The following is a 26,186-nucleotide window of genomic DNA, read 5'->3' as shown; positions in this document are numbered from 1 at the left end:
AACATGTTTGATACCATTCCAGCCATTACTGTGAGCCCGTCCTCTCCAATGAATGTGCCAACTGCCGCTTGTGGTTCAAAGGCACTTAAATCTCTTATCTTGCCCATTCACCGTCTGAATAGGACATACAAACAATGTCTCAAGGCTTACACATTTTTCTTTAACCTGTCTCCTCCCCTTCATAAACACTGAAGTGTGTTTAACAAGTGACCTCAAGGGATCATAGCTTTTCAACCTGGGCAGTCGGTCATGGAAAGAGCAGGTGTTCTTAATGTTTTGCAAACTGTATGTCAAACGCAGCATCGGCGTAAGAATGATACATTTCTTAAATGTGTACATTACGTCTGTCTTTTGAACTGCAGTAACCCCATTTCCATGATATAACCAAGATATCAGATGTACAATACCTCAGACTAAGACTTGGGTCCAGCAAAGAGGAAGTATTTGTATCTGTCGGCCTTCTTGGCGCTGGGGACAGACACAGCTGAGGTCACTGAGGAGGGGAAGCCTTTCAGAGACGGCTTGATGTTAATCTCTACTCCCAGACGCACCGCTGCTCTGTGACCGTGGGGTTTCTTGGTACTGGACTTGGATTTCTTGCCACAGACGGGGCTACTTCCAGCAGGGTAGGAGTATTTCTGCATGGTGCCTCCTGTGAGAAAGAAATGGTCAATTAGGCTTGAGTGAAGCAAGCTCATTGGTGTAAATCATCATGTAAAGCAATGGGAATAGGTTAGGTAGTGGTAATCCTCAAAGCTCTCCCTAACTTTTCTTGAAGAAGTAGACAGACTCGGGCCTTCTCCTGTTAACAGGCACAGACAGGGCTGCAGTGATGGTGCCAGTCAGACCATCAAAACTAGAGGCAACAGATTTGGGGTAACCAGGCTCCATCTTGCCGTTGGCCATCCTCCAGTAGCCTTACATGGAAAAGAGATGGGGACAAAAGTGTTGCCATTTGGTTCCACCAAGGCATCTCCACTGCCCCAACCCTCTGAACTTCTCAGGTTCTAGGTTTTTCCTCTGCAGTTCTACAGCATCTTGATGTAGCTCTTTCCCTGGCAGTTGGTGCGGGTGATGGCACTGTCAATAGGGGACGGAATTCCAAACTCCTCCGTGACGTTGCGGGCTGGGCAAAGGGCCTTGGTCCTGGGGTCCATCGTCCAGAAGAAATGACCTGGTTGGGGGAAACCGAACCACAATCATTAGATAATGTATCAAGTCACTTCAGTTTTTGTCTGCTGCTGCTTTGGAAAAGCTACTTGACCTTCATAAACATTTAATCACTAAGTAATAAGTGAGATATGAGAGAGCTGTGTAGGACAGTGCTGGGCATGAGCTAGGCCACTATGCTCAACACACACTTGAAGATGAGAATGGTTCCGTTGGCCAGTCTGATGGGCAGGTCACTGCAGAGGTCTGGGTTACTGTTGGCATCTAGAGTAAAGAGGACACACCCGTGTGGGTAGAAGCCATTACAATTGTGAAGAATATTTAGGTGTTATTTACTATATAATATTATACATATAGCTTACTGTATAATAGCTAAATATTTACTTGACAGTGATTGCATAATAATAATAATAATAGCAATAATCAATTGATGCAGTACTATACATCACAACAGAGCAGACATCCCAAAAGTGACTGACGGAGAAACATGACAGTATCTAATCCTGAGGTCCCCAGCTGGTACACTTTTTTGTGGGGTTTGTTTGGGTTGTTGACCTCCAAGGCCTTGGCTATGCCTGCCAGGGTGCTGGGGCCGTTGAGCTGAGATGCCCTCCAAGAGACTGGTGGCTGCATCACTCAAGGCTTCACAGGAGATAAGGGGGCAAGATGGAGGACGTTAGAACATGTACATACCAACAAACACAAGCAGGTATCAGCACTCAGAGACAAAACTAAGATGCATAGAGCTTTGCTCTTGTCGCTCGACTACCTCAAAACATAACTAGCTGTTCTGCCACTTTCTCAGACAACACCTTCATCAAACACTTGACACTCACTATCCATGACAGTGGCTGGGCCATAACAGTGGCTGGGCCATGAAGCGGTCAGTCAGAGGGTAAAAGTCAGGGTTCAAAGGGGATGCTGGGTCCTCGGAGAAAGGAGAATAGTCACTCTGACTAGAGCTGCTGGATCCAGGGTAAGGGCCGTTGGTGTCTGTGAGAAACACAGACCGGTTACAGGAATCCACAGAGCAGGCTACCATAAACTCTAAATTATGAAAATGACTGAATGATTCTAGCATGTAGTTGTAATTCTTAATCAATTGTTGCCCAGCACCAAGTGCCTTGTGTTGACAAAGTCCTCAATCTCTACATTTCATACATTACATGCAGTGTTATAATGTCAATGATGGACAAGAGCACCCACAATAGGCTGAACTTACAATAGTCCTGAGTCTCAGGAAAGAGGTCAGACGGAGCGGGGTATGTGACCTTACTATGGTCTGAAAGCACAACAAAAATACCAGAAATGATCAACTTTTGTGTTCTGAGACCCAGAGGGCAGACAGACACGGGTTCAGCCCCTGAACTGCTGCATGTATCAGTACAGTTACTGCTTTCATCTCATCTGACCACAATACATCGATAACCTATAGAGGCCTATTGTGGGTTGGATTATCACATGCAGTCAGTCGGTCACTGATCAACACGTAACCAGATGGAGGCTAATTGCTCTTCCAGTCAATAAGCATGGCCTTGGTTTGGAAAAACTCAGGACCCCAGCTATTACACACATGCCTTATCTGCCTTCCTCACTCTCGCTGTTTAAAGTTTTCTTGGAAAATTTGAGAGACTTCAATTCTGTCTTGCTGGAGGATTTGTTCTTAGGAAGCGCTAAAGATAATTAATTGTATCTTATTCAAACGTTTCTATTGTTTAAAATGGCCCACTCTAACCTAGCACTGAGACAGTTTGGCCTATTATCAGGGTACACAAGCTCTGTTGATCCATGCAGTTACTTTGCTACAAAGACAAAGACAATAACTGAGCCTGTTGGCTTTTTCGTGGCATCCTGCTTGATCCTCTGGGTTGGTGTTGGAATTGGAGTGGCATCTAAAAACAGAAGAAAGTTGATGGTGATAATCAAAAACGATTAGTAAATGGTCTGACCCATCACTCTATTCAACTCACTTTAAATCATTAACTACATAGGCAGTGTTCTTTAGACATGTTCTCTGTGGGACTGATGGGTTTAATGGATTACTGATTGCTGGTTGTATTGTCCTGGTTAAGTTGAGCTAACTATCAGATATCATGAAAAAGTGTTGTAAAGAGTCTTCATAAAGATAGCTGTTGGACGTACTGCAGTGGTTCTGGTAGTCACGGCAACAGGTGTCATAGCGGACACAGCCTGAGTCACATTCGCAAAGCCTGCCTCGTCTGAACCATTCACCACACCTACCACTGCACGACCTGATATTCACCAACACACAGACTTTCTCTTTGTACATGGTCCTCTCTACTACACCATTGATGGATGACTTGGCCTGTCACATAGTTTGAGTTTCAGGTACATCATCACATGTTTACATTCATGCATATATACAGACTCTGATGAATAACCATGCTGACTTTTAAATAAAGACATAGTAATAGCATCAGTCTTACCGGAAGTGCAGAGAGCCTCAAAGTCCTTGCAGCACTCGTCATGAGGGAGGCAGCTGGCGTCACACTAGCAGGGCTGACCACGAGCAAATGGCTCACCACATCTAGCACTGCAGCTGTCTGCAGGTTGGGACGACAGCGATGGGGAGGGATGAGCTCAAAAAACAACTACTATTGTACATTCAATGCTACCATTAAAAAAGGTCCAAAGTGACTTACAGAACTGTTGCATTAACAGTGTCACATATTCAGCATATAATGTGGCCCCTGTACCAGACAATGGGTTCTTACCTTGAGCAGCAGAGAATGGCAGAAGAGCAGCACGGGTCGCCACCACGAAGGCAGCCAACAGCGACGATGCAGTCATCATGAGTTTGTCTCTAATAGAATAGAAAAAGAAGACTATTATTAAATACCTTTTGTCCAACTCAGTAGGATGAACTGGAAAAAAGCATCCTCCTCTTTGGTTTCATCCATAAAGGAGTGTTACAAAGTTACATTCAAATAATCAAACCATAACTAATTATCAACGTTCTTTTCACATGTTATGCTTGGTAGGTCCCTGAAATAGAGAAAAAGATCAAAGAAAGCCAATCACCTTCACACAAGTCAACTGCAGTCGACTCACCTTGCTCTCCCTAACTTCCTATGGGCTTTATATAGTGTGAATAGGGCTGGTTTTGGAGTGACAGCTACCGCAGGATATTTTTATTAGTCCAAATACAGCAACAATTAAAACCACAAATGATGCAGAGACCTCCTACGCACTCACAGGAAGTAGAACTAACCTGGCCAGGCGTGTTGAGGCGTGGAATACGAAACTGAAAGAGCATCTGTGGGAATAGACACCGATGACATCACAGTGAGGTGACGACCTTGCTTTTCAAGGGTTCCCAAAAAACACTATGTTCTTTATATTAATAACCAGACCTGCATGGTTGTTCCCGCCACTCTGTGTGGACTCCAACAACGACACACTGATTGGTTTTTATCATCTTAATTAAATTAAAGTCCGCCTGACAACCTCAATTGGTTAAAAGGTTGAATTGTTCTCGTGATTCACAATGTACCACAGTGTATGATCAAGCTTTCACTCTCAGGGCCCAAACTTCAAACTGATGTATTAGTACTGTATTACAAAACAAAAATAACAGTTATTTTTTGGTGATATTTTAACTACATTCTGACTAGTGTTCCTTACAGTAGGTTAGTGGAACATGGTCAATCATGACTAAACTAAACCAATTACTCTATAACCAGGAAGAACTCTATGATAGTGCCAATATAATAGGTAATCTCTGGCTAGTACTAGGGCTCTTAAAGGTTTCCCTTGTCAGATCATGTGGTCAGGAAAATCTCTGGTCCTAAGTGATAATGTAGCAACTGAACAGTGTGCAGTGATTTGAATGTAAATCATTCAGCACACCTTTATTGTGGCGTTCATCTCTCTGAGTAGGTCTGTGTACAACACAAGGGGTATACTACAACGCAGGATCAATGAGTTAGCAAGCTCACCTGCTTAAATATTCTGAAATAACTTCTTATTTAAGCTTGAAATGGACATGGTCTAATTGAGTCAACAACCAAAAACACACATCTAAGTTTAGCCTTCTTAATGAACCAGAAAATCAATAGTTATTTCTGGTTGTTTATCAAAGTTAGCTGGCTAACTCATTGATCCTGCTTTGTAGTACACCCCTGAGATCTTCCAGTGATTTGATCTCGCTACAATAACAATGAGGCGCACCGAAACACAGCACTTACTCTCACTACCATTTGGTATTTTATTAGGATCCCCATTAGCTGTTACAAAAACAGCAGCTACCCTTCCTGGGGTCCACACAAAACATGAAACATAAAACAGAATGACATAATACAGAACATCATTAGACAAGAACAGCTCAAGGACAGAACTACATAAATTTTAAAAAAGGCACACATCAATACATACACACAAACAAGTGTCAATTGCTGCTTTATTTTTTTTTGAAAATGTTTTTTTTTGTGTGACCCTGCCTCTTGATACATTTTCAGTGTTTGGAACAAAATATACTTTTCAAGAAAGAACAGTCTCTCCTGGTTCTATTCTAAGGTAATGTCTTCTACCCCACCGACGAACATGTAGGTATTATTCAAACCGTCTCTCCGAGGCAATATGTTTCAAGAATGAAAATAGCAGTGGGGGGAAAAGTACCCAATTGTCATACTTGAGTAGAAGTAAAGATACCTTAATAGAAAATGAAGTGAAAGTGAAATGAAGTAAAAGTGAAAGTCACCAAGTAAAATACTACTTGAGTAAAAGTCTAAAGTATTTGGTTTTAAATATACATAAGTATCAAAAGTAAATGTAATTGCTAAAATATACTTCAAAAATCTAAAATGCTAAGTAAAAGTATAAATCACTTCAATTTCCTTATATTAAGCAACCTTTCCTTTCTTTTTTTCAGGGCCACACTTCAACAGTCAGACATCATTTACAAACAAAGCATTTGTGTTTAGTAAGTCTGCCAGATCAAAGGCAGTAGGGATGACCAGGGATGTTCTCTGTTTAGTGAGTCTGCCAGATCAAAGGCAGTAGGGATGACCAGGGATGTTCTCTGTTTAGTGAGTCTGCCAGATCAAAGGCAGTAGGGATGACCAGGGATGTTCTCTGTTTAGTGAGTCCGCCAGATCAAAGGCAGTAGGGATGACCAGGGATGTTCTCTGTTTAGTGAGTCCGCCAGATCAGAGGCAGTAGGGATGACCAGGGATGTTCTCTGTTTAGTGAGTCCGCCAGATCAGAGGCAGTAGAGATGACCAGGGATGTTCTCTGTTTAGTGAGTCCACCAGATCAGAGACAGTAGAGATGACCAGGGATGTTCTCTGTTTAGTGAGTCCACCAGATCAGAGGCAGTAGGGATGACCAGGGATGTTCTCTGTTTAGTGAGTCCTCCAGATCAGAGGCAGTAGGGATGACCAGGGATGTTCTCTGTTTAGTGAGTCCGCCAGATCAGAGGCAGTAGGGATGACCAGGGATGTTCTCTGTTTAGTGAGTCCTCCAGATCAGAGGCAGTAGGGATGACCAGGGATGTTCTCTGTTTAGTGAGTCCGCCAGATCAGAGGCAGAAGGGATGACCAGGGGATGTTCTCTGTTTAGTGAGTCCTCCAGATCAGAGGCAGTAGGGATGACCAGGGATGTTCTCTGTTTAGTGAGTCTGCCAGATCAAAGGCAGTAGAGATGACCAGGGATGTTCTCTGTTTAGTGAGTCTGCCAGATCAAAGGCAGTAGAGATGACCAGGGATGTTCTCTGTTTAGTGAGTCTGCCAGATCAAAGGCAGTAGAGATGACCAGGGATGTTCTCTTGATAAGGGCGTGATTTCGAATATTTTCTGTCCTGCTCAGCATTCAAAATGTAACGAGAACTTTTGGGTGGTGTCAGGAAAAATGTAAGGAGTAAAATGTACAATATTTTCTTTAGGAATGTAGTGGAGTAAAAGTAAAAGTAAAAAAAATAAATAGAAATAGTGAAGTATAGATACCCCAAAAAACGACTTAAGTAGTACTTGAAAGTATTTGTACTTAAGCACTTTACACCACTGGAAAATAGTGAGTGCTTCAAAGAGCAATCTTAAACACACCCATGTTCACACATGCGCTTGGCTTCACATAAACATCCTCTTTGACCAATAATCTTACAATCAGAATTTTACGAGTTCACTAGATCAAAAATGTATAGCCCCACATTTACCATTTATCCAGAGTGACTTACAGGAGGAATTAGGGTTAAGTGCCTTGCTCAAGAGCACATCGACAGATTTTACCCTGGTCGGCTCAGGGATTCAAACTAGAAACCTTTCGGGTATTGGCCCAAAGCTCTTAACCACTAGGCTACCTGCCGGCAGGTTAACATGTGGAAGATGCTGAATCTTACTGAAGGTTGATGCCTACAAAGGGACTGACTGAGGCGACTCCCTGCTCTGTGACCCCAAATTCTTTCTCAGTTCTGTGAACATTATGTTGTAGTTCTTGATTTCAGAGTCTTGTAAAAGGTGGTTTGTAGGAGCTGTGTTGGAGGCCTTATTAGGCTAGTATACTACCCAGCTGTCAGCCTACAGACCACAGGAACACAAGCTGGCAAGACTTCCACAGCTAATCATGACCTTTGTCTCTCTCTGCCTCTGGACTGGACTCACCGTGGGTGACGAGAATTATATGGTTACAGTCTGATCTGCCCAGAGTTCCTATGAACTAACTATGATCTGCTATACTGTACGGCATCATTTAGTGTGGAACTCAAGCCAGGTACTATGGATAGGGCCAGGATTTGTCTTGTTCTTGAGATCTGGTCAATTAAATCTCTGGGCTCTGAGATATAGGCCGGCAGATAGCCTAGCAGTTAACGCATTGGGCCAGTGACAGAAAGGTTGCAAGTTTTAAGCACTGAGCCATCAAGGTAAAAAATCTGTTGATGTGCCCTTGAGCAAGGCACGTAATCGTAATTGTTCCAGGGTAGCCGTTGATAATGGCATACCTTGGCTGTGACACCACTCCGAGGGTGGAATTTTTTACATTTCCAATTCATGCATGCATATTAATACATGTGAAATGGGACAAATACTACTATTATTATAGCCTATAACTTGGGCCCAGAGTTTTTGCAAAGTCAGGAAGAACTCCTGGCCCAATTTGAGTATCGTTGCTGTAAAGGGTGGCTGGCATTGGAATGAATTAATGAAAATCAGACCGCAGTTGTTCTTTTTGCTCCAACACTCTTGAATGGACACTTAATAAATACTCAATAAAGGAGATGTGCAATGACTTGTTGGGATGAAATATGTGTTATAGAGATTAAATAGCTACCGAATGGCATTTACATATTTTGTCACTTAAAAGAGCAATACTAAACGAGACACACATGTCAACTTTGTGTGTAACCTTGACGTTTTATGAGGTAAGTCTCTAATTTCAAGAGAATAATTAGATAGTATTTCACTAATGCAACACAAAATGATGTATGGCAAGTGGGAGAGCTGTTGGTTGGTCCACTGACATTATAAAATAAACTGTGGTTCTATGTCTTACTACTATTTAGCTTTTCCACGCATTTGACATTCTCAGGCTTTCCAACGCTGCTTGTGCTCTTCACATATGGGAAGGAGATTACAATAGGACACAGAACATGATGTTACCACATACCATTGAGTTTATTGCAAGTTTATAGCATAACAAACTGACTGAGTGAGGTTCTGTTCAAATCTTTGCTAGGTTTCTTCTCCCATCCTACACATAATGTATTTACAGTAGAAGTCGGAAGTTTACATGCACCTTAGCCAAATACATTTAAACTCAGTTTTTCATAATTCCTGACTTTTAATCCTAGTAAAAATGCCCTGTGTTAGGTCAGGTAGGATCACCACTTTATTTTAAGAATGTGAAATGTCAGAATAATAGTTGAGAGAATTATTTATTTCAGTTTTTATTTCTTTCATCACATTCCCAGTGGGTCGGAAGTTTACATACACTCAATTAGTATTTGGCAGCATTGCCTTTAAATTGTTTAACTTTGGTCAAACGTTTCAGGTAGCCTTCCACAAGGTTCCCACAATAAGTTGGGTGAATATTTGCCCATTCCTCCTGACAGAGCTGGTGAAACTGAGTCAGGTTTGTAGGCCTCCTTGCTGGCACACGCTTTTTCAGTTCTGCCCACACATTTTCTATAGGATTGAGGTCAGGTCTTTGTGATGGCCAGTCCAATACTTTGACTTTGTTGTCCTTAAGCCATTTTGCCACAACTTTGGAAGTATGCATTATCCATTTTGATAGACCCATTTGCGACCAAGCTTTAACTTCCTGACCAATGTCTTGAGATGTTGCTTCAATATATCCACATATTTTTCTGCCTCATGATGCCATCTATTTTGTGAAGTTCACCAGACCCTCCTGCAGCAAAACAACCCAACAACATGATGCTGCCTCCCCCGTGCTTTACGGTTGGGATGGTGTTCTTTGGCTTGCAAGCATCCCCCTTTTTTCTCCAAACATAACGTTGGTCATTATGGCCAAACATTTCTATTTTTGTTTCATCAGACCAGAGAACATTTCTCCAAATTTCTTTTGATTTTCTCACAATGTCAAGCAAAGAGGCACTGAGTTTGAAGGTAGGGCCTTGAAATACATCCATATGTACACCTCCAATTGACTCAAATGATTTCAATTAGCCTATCAGAAGCTTCTAAAGCCATGTCATAATTTTCTGGAATTTTCCAAGCTGTTTAAAGGCACAGACAACTTAGTGTATGTAAACTTCCGACCCACTGGAATTGTGATTCAGTGAATTATAAGTGAAATAATCTATCTGTAAACAATTGTTGGAAATATTACTGCCAAAACTATAGTTCTGTTAACAAGACATTTTTGGGGTGGTTGAAAAACTAGTTTTAATGACTCCAACCTAAGTGCATGTAAACTTCAGACTTCAACTGTACATACTGTATTTACATACAGTATGTTTAAAGAATGGGATTTATCTTTGTTGTCCTGTTTTGTAACTGCACTTTAAATAAAAATCTAATTGAGGCTGAGAATAAAGGTTGACAGAATGAATTGACCAGACTTGAAGCAATTTATTATGTTAAAAGTTGTCTTTCTATTTGCACAGATATTCTATTCTGGTGACATTGTATTTCATACCGTTCATCATTGAATAAAATAAGACATGTTGCATTCATTTGTTGCTAGATCTGATAATTAATACTCTTCTTTTTACAAAAACAAATCCTCTTTAAAATTCACCTTTGACAGTGTTGCATTTCTTAAAATACCAATAGAAACTTTTTATTTTCACATTATTAATTGTGCTCGGTACAAAATATGCAAGTGAAGAACTCTCAAGTTTGACTTCATAGCAGTTGTACTCTGGGGTACGGGATCTGGGAATTGGGTTTAGGGGGTATTTACAATGGGTAAGACTTGTGTCATGTGATCTGGTGCGGCGCTTCGAGCATTTCCATGAGGAAAGTATCTATGGGCGTATCTCCTATCAGCTTGAAGAAGAAGAGGTGCTCCAGACACTTGAGGCCGATGGAGCGTAGTGCAGGCAGACGCAGCAACAGCTTGGCAAATCTAACCAGGAGAAAGTAGATAAGAGGGAAGAGGGAGGATTGATTACACTTGTCTGGGGTGTAATTTTAAAGCCTTAACAAATCACATTTTATTTGTCACATGCACCGAATACAACGCCTTACGGTGCAATGCTTACTTACAAGCCAAGAGGCTTGGCTATATACAGGGGGTACTGGTACAGAGTCAATGTGTCAAGGTGCGGGGCCACCGGTATTGAGGTAATTATGCACATGTAGGTAGAGTTATTAAAGTGGCTATGCATAGATAATAACAGAGAGTAGCAGCAGCATGGGGGACAATGCAAATAGTCTGGGTAGCCATTTGATTAGCTGTTCAGGAGCCTTATGGCTTGGGGGTAGAAGCTGTTTAGGAGCCTCTTGGACCTAGACTTGGCGCTCCGGTACCTCTTGCCGTGCCGTAGCAGAGAGAACAGTTTATGACTAGAGTGGCTGGAGTCTTTGACAATTTTTATGGCCTTCCTCTGACACCGCCTGGTAGAGAGGTCCTGGATGGCAGGAAGCTTGGCACTACCCTCTGTCGTGCCTTGCGGTCGGAGGCCGAGCAGTTGCCATACCAGGCAGTGATTCAACTCGTCAGGATGCTCTCAATGGTGCAGCTGTAAAGCTGGATCTGAGGACCCATGCCAAATCTTTTCGATCTTAGTCCTGTGTTGATGCTTTGCCTGTTTGATCGTTCGTCTGAGGGCATAGTGGGATTTCTTATAAGCTTCCGGGTTAGAGTCCCACTCCTTGAAAGCGGCAGCTCTACCCTTTAGCTCAGTGCGAATGTTGCCTTTAATCCATGGCTTCTGGTTGGGGTATGTACGTACAGTCACTGTGGGAACGGCGTACTCGATGCACTTATTGAGAAAGCAAGTGACTGTGGTGTACTCCTCAATGCCATCGGAAGAATCCCGGAACATATTCCAGTCTGTGCTAGCAAAACAGTCCTGTAGTTTAGCATCTGCTTCATCTCACCACTTTTTTTATAGACCGAGTCACTGGTGCTTCCTGCTTTAATTTTTGGTTGTAAGCAGGAATCAGGAGGATATAGTTATGGTCAGATTTTCCAAATGGAGGGCGAGGGAGAGCTTTGTACGCATCTCTGTGTGTGTGTGGAGTAAAGGTGTAATGGAATACGCAAACCATGAAGATGAATTTCGATTTATCGTCTTTAAGTCAGACTTAGCGGAGAAGGAATATGGGAAAATTAGAGCCTATATGGGTAGAGTAAAGTGTGATATTTTAAAGAGCTGCAGTGTCATATAGTAGGAAGAGTCAGACACATGAGACTGTTGAATGACTGGACAGTAGTGTGTATGAGTGTGTCATTTACCTAGACTAGGGATTGGATTAATCTGTGTTGTGGGAGATCGATTGAAATTGAAATGCAATGTTCCCGTGTTTGCAAAGACTGCATTCGCGGTAAAGGCTGAATTTGTCGGGCTAATTCTGAAATGTCCTTTACATTTTAGCGTGGGTCTTCTGGGATACTTCCACAATAGGGATTGAATGCAGCCCCAAATTAAGCAGAAAATGTATAAGACTGAAGGAGAGTGTGACTGTGAGAGACTGACCTGCCAGGCTGCTCCGGATATCTGTGTTTAGTGTAGGACTCCAGTGAGGCGTACACCTTCTCTCTCAGGGCTTCCACCTCTGTAGGATTAGACAGGCCCTTGGCATCTGGAAGCAAAGAACATTCATAGACAGAAACTTACCCTTGTGCACACAGTAGACAGTATGTGAAATATATTATAAGTGTATTTCTAATGTATTTCTAAAGTCGAATATATGGTGGTCGGTGAGTTAAAAACTTTAAATTATTTAAAAAATATAAGTTAATTGGACAATAAAATGAACGAGGATGACCATCCTCCTCTTCCTCCCTGGACGAGCTGCCTCTTGTATGATGATGGTAGTTACCTGGGTTGAAGAGAACAATGGCTCGGAGGCAGCCCAGCTCAGTCTTGTCCATCTGCATGTCTTTCATCTTAGACACCAGCTCCGTCAGCACCCTGGAGACCACAACACAGCAAGAAAATACACTGAAAACAAGTCAAGGGAAAAAAACATGGTCACCCTTTATTTTGCAATTCCATCTATAGATATTCAACAAACTATCATTAAAGACATTTCTACTACTGCAGAAATACCAGGGCTACATTTCTAGCCATGTTACATAAGATAAAGCTATAGTGTAGGCCACAGGAGGCTGCTGAGGGGAGGACAGGTTATAATAATGGCTGGAATGGAGTGAATGGAAAGGTATCAAACACATGGAAACATGTTTGCTGTGTTTGATACCATTCCATTGATTCCGTTCCAGCCATTAATATGAGCCCGTCCTCCCCAATGAAGAAGCCACCAGCCACCTGTGGTGAGGGCTATGCGTTACTATGGTATCCATATTACACATGTCAAGGGGTTATACTGTTCAAGTATTTTTCTCTGACCTGTCAAAGATGGAGCCCACCCCGGCACTGTGGGCGCTGCTGCGGTGTACGTGGAGCCCCGTGGCCAATAGGATACCATCCTTCACTGTCACAGAGCGGTGGGAGAACGAGGCAATGAGCAGCTCATTCCAACCTAACAGAGAGAGAGAAAAACACACTGTGGTTAACTGTTGAGTTTAACTTGAATTGTGACTATGTTGTTGAGACTAGAACTACCTACGTGTCCAGAGGGGTAAGGGTGTGCTAAGGAAACAGCTCTGTGCAAAAATATACTGTATTGTTCTACCACCACTACTCATAGTAAATATTTCCATCAATGCACTAGATTAATCAATAGGTGTCTATGGTGTGTGAACAGGCATGGTGATCTGCTGTGCTGTAGCTGGAGCCTACCTGCTCTTAATAAGATGACCTGGTCGTCCAGGGGCAGCTCAGAGAAGTGGGGGATCCTCTTGGCCCACTCCACCAGGGTGAACAGCTGCTTGTCTGCTGCCTGGCAGATGTTGGTGACCGGGTCGTTCTTCTGTCAGATAGACAGAGACACACATGGACTATTCAATAATCAGCTATGAAAGAGGACACTGAGTTTGGAACAAATAGACATGTGTAGAGTGACCTCAAGCATTCAGGACAACAAATATGATTTGACGTAGTGGAGATCTGTCCATAGAGAGAGAGAGATGGGCGGAAGGATGGACAGAGGGAGGTTTGCTTACAGAGTTGCCTGCGCTCGCCTCCATATAGGCTTCAGTCTTGGGTTCGATAGCCAGCTCCGCGTCCAGTATCTTCTCAACAGGCATGTCCTCATTAAAACTACTGGTAGACTCCACCTCATTATCACTCTTCTCCCGGCCCCGCTGACGCTCCTCCTGCACCGCTGCGCAGAGGAACACACAAACATGGGAGTCACACACACACACACACACACACACACACACACACACACACACACACACACACACACACACACACACACACACACACACACACACACACACACACACACACACACACACACACCTTCTCTCTTCATGCCCATAGCCAGACACTTCTGATAGCGGCAGTACTGGCAGCGGTTGCGCTGGCGCTTGTCGATCAGGCACTGCTTGCTGTCTCGACACGTGTAGCTGAGGTCCTTCCTGATGGTTCTCTTGAAGAAGCCCTTGCAGCCTTCACAGCTGTACACGCCATAGTGTTTCCCTGGAAGAACATGGAATATATAGAAGATCAATAATGTATCGATCAGATCACCTCTTAATGTAAATGAACTGTTGTTGTGTGGTTCTCTCTGGATGTTATCATTCTGTTAATGCTGTTAGTGAGGGGATATAATATGATGGAGCATTTCATAAGGAAATGTTTTGGCTTAGTTATCCTGTAGCTATGTTGATGAAGGTGGTATGGTATACTAGTAGTAGGGAAGGAATATCTTCCAAACCATGTAACTTGTCAAGGGGAAAAACTATGGTACAGTATAGTGTGGTCTAGTCAGGTAACCATCTACAGTACAGTATATTATAGTCAGGTAACCATCTACAGTATAGTATGGTCTAGTCAGGTAACCAGCTACAGTATAGTATGGTCTAGTCTGGTAACCAGCTACAGTATAGTATAGTCTAGTAACCAGCTACAGTATATTATAGTCTGGTAATCAGCTACAGTATAGTATGGTCTAGTAACCAGCTACAGTATAGTATGGTCTAGTCTGGTAACCAGCTACAGTATATTATAGTCAGGTAACTATCTACATTATAGTGTGGTCTAGTCAGGTAACCAGCTACAGTATAGTATGGTCTAGTCTGGTAACCAGCTACAGTATAGTATGGTCTAGTCAGGTAACTATCTACAGTATAGTATGGTCTAGTCAGGTAACTATCTACAGTATAGTATGGTCTAGTCTGGTAACAAGCTACATTATATTATAGTCTGGTAACCAGCTACAGTATATTATAGTCAGGTAACTATCTACATTATAGTGTGGTCTAGTCAGGTAACCAGCTACAGTATAGTATGGTCTAGTCTGGTAACCAGCTACAGTATAGTATAGTCTAGTAACCAGCTACAGTATATTATAGTCTGGTAATCAGCTACAGTATAGTATGGTCTAGTAACCAGCTACAGTATAGTATGGTCTAGTCTGGTAACAAGCTACATTATATTATAGTCTGGTAATCAGCTACATTATATTATAGTCAGGTAACCAGCTACAGTATAGTATAGTCTAGTAACCAGCTACAGTATATTATAGTCTGGTAATCAGCTACATTATATTATAGTCAGGTAACCAGCTACAGTATAGTATAGTCTAGTAACCAGCTACAGTATAGTATAGTCTGGTAATCAGCTACAGTATATTATAGTCTGGTAATCAGCTACAGTATATTATAGTCTGGTAACCAGCTACAGTATATTATAGTCTGGTAATCAGCTACAGTATATTATAGTCTGGTAACCAGCTACAGTATATTATAGTCTGGTAATCAGCTACAGTATATTATAGTCTGGTAATCAGCTACAGTATATTATAGTCTGGTAACCAGCTACAGTATATTATAGTCTGGTAATCAGCTACAGTATATTATAGTCTGGTAATCAGCTACAGTATATTATAGTCTGGTAACCAGCTACAGTATATTATAGTCTGGTAATCAGCTACAGTATATTATAGTCTGGTAATCAGCTACAGTATATTATAGTCTGGTAACCAGCTACAGTATATTATAGTCTGGTAATCAGCTACAGTATATTATAGTCTGGTAATCAGCTACAGTATATTATAGTCTGGTAATCAGCTACAGTATATTATAGTCTGGTAATCAGCTACAGTATAGTATGGTCTAGTAACCAGCTACAGTATAGTATGGTCTAGTCTGGTAACCAGCTACAGTATAGTATAGTCTAGTAACCAGCTACAGTATATTATAGTCTGGTAATCAGCTACATTATATTATAGTCAGGTAACCAGCTACAGTATAGTATAGTCTAGTAACCAGCTACAGTATATTATAGTCTGGTAATCAGCTACAGTATATTATAGTCTGGTAATCAGCTACAGTATATTATAGTCTGGTAACCAGCTACAGTATATTATAGTCTGGTAATCAGCTACAGTATATTATAGTCTGGTAACCAGCTACAGTATATTATAGTCTGGTAATCAGCTACAGTATATTATAGTCTGGTAATCAGCTACAGTATATTATAGTCTGGTAACCAGCTACAGTATATTATAGTCTGGTAATCAGCTACAGTATATTATAGTCTGGTAATCAGCTACAGTATATTATAGTCTGGTAATCAGCTACAGTATATTATAGTCTGGTAATCAGCTACAGTATAGTATGGTCTAGTAACCAGCTACAGTATAGTATGGTCTAGTCTGGTAACCAGCTACAGTATATTATAGTCAGGTAACCATCTACAGTATATTATAGTCAGGTAACCAGCTACAGTATAGTATAGTCTAGTAACCAGCTACAGTATATTATAGTCTGGTAATCAGCTACAGTATATTATAGTCTGGTAATCAGCTACAGTATATTATAGTCTGGTAACCAGCTACAGTATAGTATAGTCTAGTAACCAGCTACAGTATATTATAGTCTGGTAATCAGCTACAGTATAGTATGGTCTAGTCAGGTAACTATCTACATTATAGTATGGTCTAGTCAGGTAACCAGCTACAGTATAGTATGGTCTAGTCTGGTAACCAGCTACAGTATATTATAGTCAGGTAACCATCTACAGTATAGTATGGTCTAGTCAGGTAACCAGCTACAGTATAGTATGGTCTAGTCAGGTAACCAGCTACAGTATAGTATAGTCTAGTAACCAGCTACAGTATATTATAGTCTGGTAATCAGCTACAGTATAGTATGGTCTAGTAACCAGCTACAGTATAGTATGGTCTAGTCTGGTAACAAGCTACATTATATTATAGTCTGGTAATCAGCTACAGTATATTATAGTCTGGTAACCAGCTACAGTATATTATAGTCTGGTAACCAGCTACAGTATATTATAGTCTGGTAACCAGCTACAGTATATTATAGTCTGGTAATCAGCTACAGTATATTATAGTCTGGTAACCAGCTACAGTATAGTATAGTCTAGTAACCAGCTACAGTATATTATAGTCTGGTAATCAGCTACAGTATAGTATGGTCTAGTAACCAGCTACAGTATAGTATGGTCTAGTCTGGTAACAAGCTACATTATATTATAGTCTGGTAATCAGCTACATTATATTATAGTCAGGTAACCAGCTACAGTATAGTATAGTCTAGTAACCAGCTACAGTATATTATAGTCTGGTAACCAGCTACAGTATAGTATAGTCTAGTAACCAGCTACAGTATATTATAGTCTGGTAACCAGCTACAGTATAGTATAGTCTAGTAACCAGCTACAGTATATTATAGTCTGGTAATCAGCTACAGTATATTATAGTCTGGTAACCAGCTACAGTATAGTATAGTCTAGTAACCAGCTACAGTATATTATAGTCTGGTAATCAGCTACAGTATATTATAGTCTGGTAACCAGCTACAGTATAGTATAGTCTAGTAACCAGCTACAGTATATTATAGTCTGGTAATCAGCTACAGTATAGTATGGTCTAGTAACCAGCTACAGTATAGTGTGGTCTAGTCTGGTAACAAGCTACATTATATTATAGTCTGGTAATCAGCTACAGTATAGTATGGTCTGGTAACCAGCTACAGTATAGTGTGGTCTAGTCAGGTAACAAGCTACATTATATTATAGTCTGGTAATCAGCTACAGTATAGTATGGTCTGGTAACCAGCTACAGTATAGTGTGGTCTAGTCAGGTAACCAGCTACAGTATAGTATAGTCTAGTAACCAGCTACAGTATATTATAGTCTGGTAACCAGCTACAGTATAGTATGGTCTAGTAACCAGCTACAGTATAGTGTGGTCTAGTCTGGTAACAAGCTACATTATATTATAGTTTGGTAATCAGCTACAGTATAGTATGGTCTAGTAACCAGCTACAGTATAGTATGGTCTAGTCTGGTAACAAGCTACATTATATTATAGTCTGGTAATCAGCTACAGTATAGTATGGTCTGGTAACCAGCTACAGTATAGTGTGGTCTAGTCAGGTAACAAGCTACAGTATAGTATAGTCTAGTAACCAGCTACAGTATATTATAGTCTGGTAACCAGCTACAGTATAGTGTGGTCTAGTCAGGTAACAAGCTACAGTATAGTATGGTCAAATCTGGTAAACAGCTACAGTATAGTATGGTCTGGTAACCAGCTACAGTATATTATAGTCAGGTAACTATCTACAGTATAGTGTGGTCTAGTCAGGTAACCAGCTACAGTATAGTATGGTCTAGTCTGGTAACCAGCTACAGTATATTATAGTCAGGTAACTATCTACATTATAGTGTGGTCTAGTCAGGTAACCAGCTACAGTATAGTATGGTCTAGTCTGGTAACCAGCTACATTATAGTATGGTCTAGTCAGGTAACCAGCTACAGTATAGTATGGTCTAGTCAGGTAACCCGCTACAGTATAGTATGATCTAGTCAGGTAACCATCTACAGTACAGTATGATCTAGTCAGGTAACCATCTACAGTATAGTATGATCTAGTCAGGTAACCATCTACAATATAGTATGGTCTAGTCAGGTAACTATCTACAGTATAGTATGGTCTAGTCAGGTAACTATCTACAGTATAGTATGGTCTAGTCTGGTAACAAGCTACATTATATTATAGTCTGGTAACCAGCTACAGTATATTATAGTCAGGTAACTATCTACATTATAGTGTGGTCTAGTCAGGTAACCAGCTACAGTATAGTATGGTCTAGTCTGGTAACCAGCTACATTATAGTATGGTCTAGTCTGGTAACCCGCTACATTATAGTATGGTCTAGTCAGGTAACCAGCTACAGTATAGTATGGTCTAGTCTGGTAACCAGCTACAGTATATTATAGTCAGGTAACTATCTACATTATAGTGTGGTCTAGTCAGGTAACCAGCTACAGTATAGTATGGTCTAGTCTGGTAACCAGCTACATTATAGTATGGTCTAGTCTGGTAACCCGCTACATTATAGTATGGTCTAGTCTAGGGCCTGTTGTGTTTTACCTGAGGATCGGTCCCCACAGATGGCACAGATGTGCTTGGACATGGACCCTGGGCTCATGCAGCCGTAGCTGTTCATGTGACCCAGTCCAGCTAGGCCTGGAGGAGGCTTGATATCCTCACTGCTGCTCACATTGTTCAGAGAGTTCATCTACAGAGAGGGGGACATCGACAGCAGAGAGGGGGTTAATGGGGAAATGTGTGTGGGTGTCTCACTTTCGCCAACTGCCCACTGTATCACAAAGGTCAAAAGTAAAAAGTCACCGACTTGCAGCTTCCCAGTTTTGTTGAAGACAGAACTCAGCACTTCCGGGTTCAGCAAAGATCACAGTGAGTGATATATTATGTCAGTCTTTCTATGACAACATCCCTATTTAAAAAATATATATATATTTCACCTTTATTTAACCAGGTAGGCTAGTTGAGAACAAGTTCTCATTTGAAACTGTGACCTGGCCAAGATAAAGCAAAGCAGTTCAACACATACAACAATAATAGAGTTACACATGGAATAAAGAAACATACAATCAATAATACAGTAGAAAAATCTTTATACAGCATGTGCAAATGATATAGGATAAGAGAGTTAAGGCAATAAATAGGCCATGGTGGCAAAGTAATTACAATATAGCAATTAAACACAGGAATGGTAGAATGTGCAGAATATGAATGTGCAAGTAGAGATACTGGGGTGCAAAGGAGCAAGATGGGGATGAGGTATATGGGATGGGCTATTTACAGATGAGCTATGTACTATTTCAACCATGCATTAGCTACACAGTCAGTGCCTTCCTCAGTGTATTTGTGTGTATGCACCCGTGTCAATCAATGTGCATCATTCAAACATAATAGCCCCCAGGTGTGCTAACGTGTGTTTGTATTCACTCCTCCCTTGTCCTTTCTGCCTCCCCCTCCCACCTTACAACCTTATCGGAAGTGTTTTTTTCCTTTGTCATGTGACCTGTTCCCTCTAGGTGAGGAAGTAGCAGTTCACTTTGAATGTTTACTCTCAGCGAACACCCACAGTCAACATGGACACAAGGTTCTTAAGGAAGGGCACAAAATTATATCTGCTGATACCAGTTTGAATTCTAATCGAACTCAACTGAAAACACTCAATTGAAACCTGTTACATGCAGTTCCACATGAGAGCAGTAGAGGGAGGTAGTTGGTCATTAAAGAGCGACTGCCTTTAAAATCAACTAGGCCATTTTCAAAGGGATTATGTGGTATCGATATGAGTCATAAACAGTTAATATAGTGTCAAAATTGACAATAAAGTCTAAATAGGGTAATTTTTGTAATAAAGTCAGTCTGGTCTAAAACGGAGTTTGGAAAGATTTTGCGTTACAAAGGGTAAATGAAGGTTGGGTTTGTCACGTTCTGACCATCGTTCGTGTGTTTTCCTTGTTTTAGTGTTGGTCAGGACGTGAGCTGGGTGGGCATTCTATGTTGTGTGTCTGGTTTGTCTATTTCTATGTTTGGCCTGATATGGTTCTCAATCAGAGGCAGGTGTTAGTCATTGTCTCTGATTGGGAACCATATTTAGGTAGCCTGGGTTTCACTGTGTGTTTGTGGGTGATTGTTCCTGTCTCTGTGTTTGCACCAGAGAGGACTGTTTTAGGTTTTCACTTTTCTTGTTTTGTAGTTTATTTTCATGTATAGTGTCTTTATTAATTAAAGAACATGAATAACCACCACGCTGCATTTTGGTCCGACTCTACTTCACCCAAAGAAAACCGTTACAAAATCACCCACCACAACAGGACCAAGCGGCGTGGTGAAAGGCAGCAGGAGCAGCGTAAAGAGGAATGGACATGGGAGGACGTTTTGGACGGCAAGGGTTGTTACACTTGGGAGGAGATACTGGTTGGAAGAGATCGCCTCCCATGGGAACAGGTGGAGGCACTTAGGAGAGCAGAGGCAGCCGGAGAGAGGAACCGGCGATACGAGGGAACACGGTTGGCAAGAAAGCCCGGGAGTCGGCCCCAAAAATGTATTGGGGGGGGCTCATAGGGAGTATGGCTACGCCAGGTAGGAGACCTGCGCAAACTCCCTGTGCTTACCGGGGGGCTAGAGAGACCGGGCAGGCACCGTGTTATGCTGTGGTGCGCGCGGTGTCTCCAGTGCGGGTGCATAGCCCGGTGCGGTACATTCCAGCTCCGCGTATCGGCCGGGCTAGAGTGAGCATCGAGCCAAGTGCCATGAAGCCGGCTCTACGCATCTGGTCTCCAGTGCGTCTCCTTGGGCCGGCTTACATGGCACCAGCCTTGCGCTCGGTGTCTCCGGTTCGCCTGCATAGCCCAGTGCGGGCTATTCCACCTCGCCGCACTGGCAGGGCGACCGGGAGCATTCAACCAGGTAAGGTTGGGCAGGCTCGGTGCTCAAGAGCTCCAGTGCGCCTGCACGGTCCGGTCTACCCAGTACCACCTCCACACATCAGCCCTCCGGTGGCAGCTCCCCGCACCAGGCTTCCTGTGCGTGTTCTCGGCCCAGTACCACCAGTGCCAGCACCATGCATCAGGCCTACAGTGAGCCTCGCCTGTCCAGCGCAGTTGGAGCCTTCCGTCTCTACAGCGCTGCCGGAGTCTCCAGTCTGCATAGAGCTGCCAGTCTGCATGGAGCTGCCAGTCTGCATGGAGCTGCCAGTCTGCATGGAGCTGCCAGTCTGCATGGAGCTGCCAGTCTGCAAGGAGCTGCCAGTCTGCAAGGAGCTGCCAGTCTGCAAGGAGCCGCCAGAGCTGCCAGTCTGCAGGATGCCACCAGAGCTGCCAGTCTGCAAGGAGCCGCCAGAGCTGCCAGTCTGCAAGGAGCCACCAGAGCTGCCAGTAAGCATGGAGCAGCCAGAATCTTCCAGATCCGCTAGTCAGCCGGGATCCGCCAGTCAGCCAGGATCCGCCAGTCAGCCGGGATCTGCCAGAACTGCCAGTCAGCCAGGATCTTCCAGATCCGCCAGTCAGCCAGGATCCGCCAGTCAGCCGGGATCCGCCAGTCAGCCGGGATCCGCCAGTCAGCCGGGATCTGCCAGAACTGCCAGTCAGCCGGGATCTGCCAGAACTGCCAGTCAGCCAGGATCTGCCAGAACTGCCAGCCAGCCGGGATCTGCCAGAGCCAACTACCTGCCTGGGCTTCCTCTCAGTGCTGAGCTACCTCTCAGTCCCAAGCTACCTCTCAGTCCCAAGCTACCCCTCAGTCCCGAGCTACCTCAGTCCCGAGCTGCCCCTCAGTCCAGTGGGGCCCTTGGTGAGGACTACTAGGCCAAGGTCGGCGGCGAGGGTCGCCTATCTAGGGACGCTAAGGAGGTGGACTAAGACAATTATGGAGTGGGGTCCACGTCCAGCACCAGAGCCGCCACCGCGGACAGATGCTCACCCACACCCTCCCCTATAGGTTTAGGTTGTGCATTCGGAGTCCGCACCTTGGAGGGGGGGGGGGGGGGGTACTGTCATGTTCTGACCATCGTTCGTGTGTGTTTTCCTTGTTTTAGTGTTGGTCAGGACGTGAGCTGGGTGGGCATTCTATGTTGTGTGTCTGGTTTGTCTATTTCTATGTTTGGCCTGATATGGTTCTCAATCAGAGGCGGGTGTTAGTCATTGTCTCTGATTGGGAACCATATTTAGGTAGCCTGGGTTTCACTGTGTGTTTGTGGGTGATTGTTCCTGTCTCTGTGTTTGCACCAGAGAGGACTGTTTTAGGTTTTCACTTTTCTTGTTTTGTAGTTTATTTTCATGTATAGTGTCTTTATTAATGAAAGAACATGAATAACCACCACGCTGCATTTTGGTCCGACTCTACTTCACCCAAAGAAAACCGTTACAGGGTTTTGATTTGACGATGTCCCTTTGCCCACTATCATGGGGTGACCAGCTGTGGTGACTGCTCTCTATCCAATAGCATAGACAGTAAGGCTCTGACTTTGTTTACATAAGACAACACATTGTGCATTTTTTTACATGAGAACTACTGCACCAAACACCTTGGTTAGATATAAAATCGTGCAACTAAAACATCCTCAGCAAAAACGTCAAAATAAATTACAGATTTCTTGAGTTATCTTAGATTAATTCTGGGGATTTTGAGGAAGTGAAATAGGCTCCCGTATCTGCAGTGTCTCATGGGGGACAAACATCATTAACCAAACTGTATCGGTCAGAAAACACACGTCCAAGACTGAAAACTTGTTTTTCAAATGAGCAACAGAAAAACACACGTGCCAATTGGTGTGCTCAGTTGCTCTTTAAGGAGGCTTTATAAGCCACTCTGGGCCATCTAAAGGTCTAATAGGGGTTACTTATATTTGTCCTGTTTTACACATGTACAAGTGTTGGTGTGAAATGGAAATGTGTTTTTTGCATATCCCTCAGAGAGTGGGGTCACGGCCAGGGATCAGCCATTATAGATGCCGACCCTGGAGCAATTAGGGTTAAGTGCCCTTTTCACCTTTTCACCTAGTCGGCTCTCGGATTCAAACTAGCAACCTTTCGGTTACCGGCCCACCGCTAGGCTGCCTGCCGATCATTATCAGACCATGAAGTATTTGTGTTCTTTGAAATACTTTGAGTTTGATTGAGCCTGTCTAGAGTGCCAGAGGGGCGGGGCTTACACTTTAAGGACTATTCCATTGGTTCCATTGTGCCAGATAAGCTCAATCAAGCCCAGCTAAAGTATTAGAAATAGAACAAATACTATTTGAACCCAGGTCTGATCATTAAGAATGAGAACATCCTCCTAAAACTGCATTATTCTGACAGTGAGGGATGTATGCGCTGTGCTATACAGGCATGCTCAAATCAAATCAAATTGTATTAGTCATATGCTCCAAATACAACAGGTGCAGACCTTACAGTGAAATGCTTACTTATGAGCCCCTAACCAACAATGCAGTTTCAAAAAATACGGATAAGAATAAGAAATAAAATGAACAAGAAATTAAGAGCAGCAGTAAAATAACAATAGCGAGACTATATTCAGAGGGGCACCGGTACAGAGTCAATGTGCGGGGGCACCGGTTAGTTGAGGTAATATGTACATGTAGGTAGAGTTATTAAAGTGACTATGCATAGATCATAACAACAGAGAGTAGCAGCGGTGTAAAAGAGAGAGGGAGGGGGGGGGGGTGGCAATGCAAATAGTCTGGGTAGCCATTTGATTAGATGTTCAGGAGTCTTATGGCTTGGGGGTAGAAGCTGTTTAGAAGCCTCTTGGACCTAGACTGCTGTGTACGCACGCGCACACACACAGGTTAAGGGACTATTGCAGGTCAAGAGACCAGCCTGGGTCTAGTGTGTTTGGGTAGTAACAGAGCTTTCTGGCCCCTAGTCGGCTTACCGCTGTGTACTGTACTCTACTGTAGACTAAAAGGCGACAGGGTCGACACACACACACACACTCACGCACGCACATACACAAAGGAAACATATGCACGGATGACCTATATAGTTAGTCTACACACCACATCCCATGTCTCTCACTCCACACATATCAGCCATGGGGCCCTTGTTGAATACTTCACATAGCCTATACATTATTCACAGTGCTCTTAATGCTACCGACTGTTCTATACACATTTCTCTGTTGCTTGGCTCATTGAAAGTACCAGCTCATTGAAAGTGTCTACTTCTTTGAGACCAAAAGGGAGCTGCACTATTAGCGGTAAGAAGAAATCCAATTTTAACATCCTATTGGCAATAAATGGATCTGAATCTGACTATTGCATATGTGTCCCTATTTGCTTTACAGAAGCCTGTTGGCACAGCTGTCATCAGATGACTTCAATTTGTGTACTCTTTTCTGCTAGCTAGCTAGCCTTCAAGGCTTTAGCTTAGCAGGCTGGGTCAATGATATCTCCCTCCGACTCACTAGCCATCACGCCTCATTAGCTTAGCTCAGTTAGCTCCGAGTGGGACAGCCAAATACAATTTGCTCATCCCCTCTAGGGCAGGCAGAGGCCCAGCCAGTGGTAAAGGCAGGGACGGTGCAAAAAAACGGTCAGAAAAGGAGACATTCTAGATTCTATTTAATGCAGGACAGAACGGCAATGTTTTTTTTTAACTAACTGAATAAAATGTTAACTTTTAAATTCACAAGAGTAAGCCTCTATTTCCCCCATTTGTTATCTATTTGAGACTTGGACTCGAAGTAAGTGGAAGCGCTGTCTCACTAATGGAGTGGGGACGAGTGAATTGAGCAACAGAATAGAATGAGGTTCTATTTCTAGGGCAGTGATTCAGTTGTAGTCTGTGGACATGAATGAGTCTGGGTCAGGCTAACCTAATGTAGCAGGCCTGAGCTGTGTTTCTTTCTTTCTGGTCCTGACGAGAGAGAAAAAAAACTGTCAGGGGAGGTTTTCCTCTGCACTGGTCAACCAATCCAGTAAATGTGGAGATGTTAAGATAGAGTGTTGCCTTGTTAACATCCAAAAGCAGAAGTTGTGTCACAGGCTTTTTTAATTTCCCTTGAAAACCGGATTCATTTTTGGCGACCCCACTGTGGGTGGGGTCAGGCTAGCCTTCTAGGTTCTGTTAGAACAGTGGTCACCAATCTCCAAGGCATTCCTAACAATGAAGCCTTGCGTTCATATTTGTATTTATTTGTCTCAGGCTGTTGGCGGTAGGTGCACCTGATTCAGCTGCCCTACATGCCAGGTAGGTGAAGTGTTGCAATTTAGAACCATTTCATGTGTCTGAAGGTACAAACTATGCCTTCTTGGAGGGCAAAACTGTTTGAAGTAACGTAGCAGGTGTAAAAGAAGCTAAAGCAAAGTCGATACTGTGAGATTTCAAAATGTTTAAAACCAAGACCAGAGAGACTGTCAACGAATACAGCAAAGAGCTGCTGTTTTTATGACTGAGTTCATGTTGAAGTTTTTACTCTTTTTATTCAACAGTTTTATA

General features: G+C 42.8%; 2 protein-coding genes across 5 annotated transcripts in view; both read right to left on the bottom strand.

The window, feature by feature from the left end:
• Positions 1-295: 295 nt before the first annotated feature.
• On the bottom strand, positions 296-3,734 carry LOC118944891 (proteoglycan 4-like). 2 transcript variants are annotated; one of them, XM_090224997.1, is made up of 3 exons: positions 3,618-3,734; positions 768-3,062; positions 296-652 (listed from the first exon to the last, which is right to left on the bottom strand). In XM_090224997.1, exons 2-3 carry the CDS (start codon positions 904-906, stop codon positions 414-416), a joined length of 378 nt encoding a protein of 125 aa, XP_090081123.1. In that variant the 5' UTR covers positions 907-3,062; positions 3,618-3,734; the 3' UTR covers positions 296-413. The 2 variants fall into 2 exon arrangements, with proteins under 2 accessions (XP_090081123.1, XP_090081124.1); XM_090224998.1 differs by lacking the exon at positions 3,618-3,734 and having other exon boundaries at positions 768-1,174; positions 1,362-1,493.
• A 6,468-nt stretch (positions 3,735-10,202) lies between these two features.
• Positions 10,203-26,186, bottom strand: part of LOC110508859 (retinoic acid receptor RXR-gamma-A) — a 31,279-nt gene continuing 15,295 nt past the window's right edge. For all 3 annotated transcript variants that reach the window (XM_021589726.3, XM_021589727.3, XM_021589724.3), the window contains 8 exons: positions 19,297-19,444; positions 14,189-14,368; positions 13,885-14,045; positions 13,562-13,691; positions 13,169-13,301; positions 12,639-12,730; positions 12,293-12,398; positions 10,203-10,716 (listed from right to left, as the gene is read on the bottom strand). In XM_021589726.3, the coding sequence (XP_021445401.1) occupies positions 10,569-10,716; positions 12,293-12,398; positions 12,639-12,730; positions 13,169-13,301; positions 13,562-13,691; positions 13,885-14,045; positions 14,189-14,368; positions 19,297-19,444 (1,098 nt within the window). In that variant the 3' untranslated portion in view covers positions 10,203-10,568. The remainder of the gene's footprint in view (positions 10,717-12,292; positions 12,399-12,638; positions 12,731-13,168; positions 13,302-13,561; positions 13,692-13,884; positions 14,046-14,188; positions 14,369-19,296; positions 19,445-26,186) is intronic.

This window comes from Oncorhynchus mykiss, chromosome 28, assembly GCF_057628025.1.
Source record: "Oncorhynchus mykiss isolate SJ-2025 chromosome 28, ASM5762802v1, whole genome shotgun sequence".
Lineage (NCBI taxonomy): Eukaryota > Metazoa > Chordata > Actinopteri > Salmoniformes > Salmonidae > Oncorhynchus > Oncorhynchus mykiss.
The sequence above is the reverse complement of the archived record's forward strand: the minus strand, read 5'-3'. Positions and strand labels throughout refer to the sequence as shown.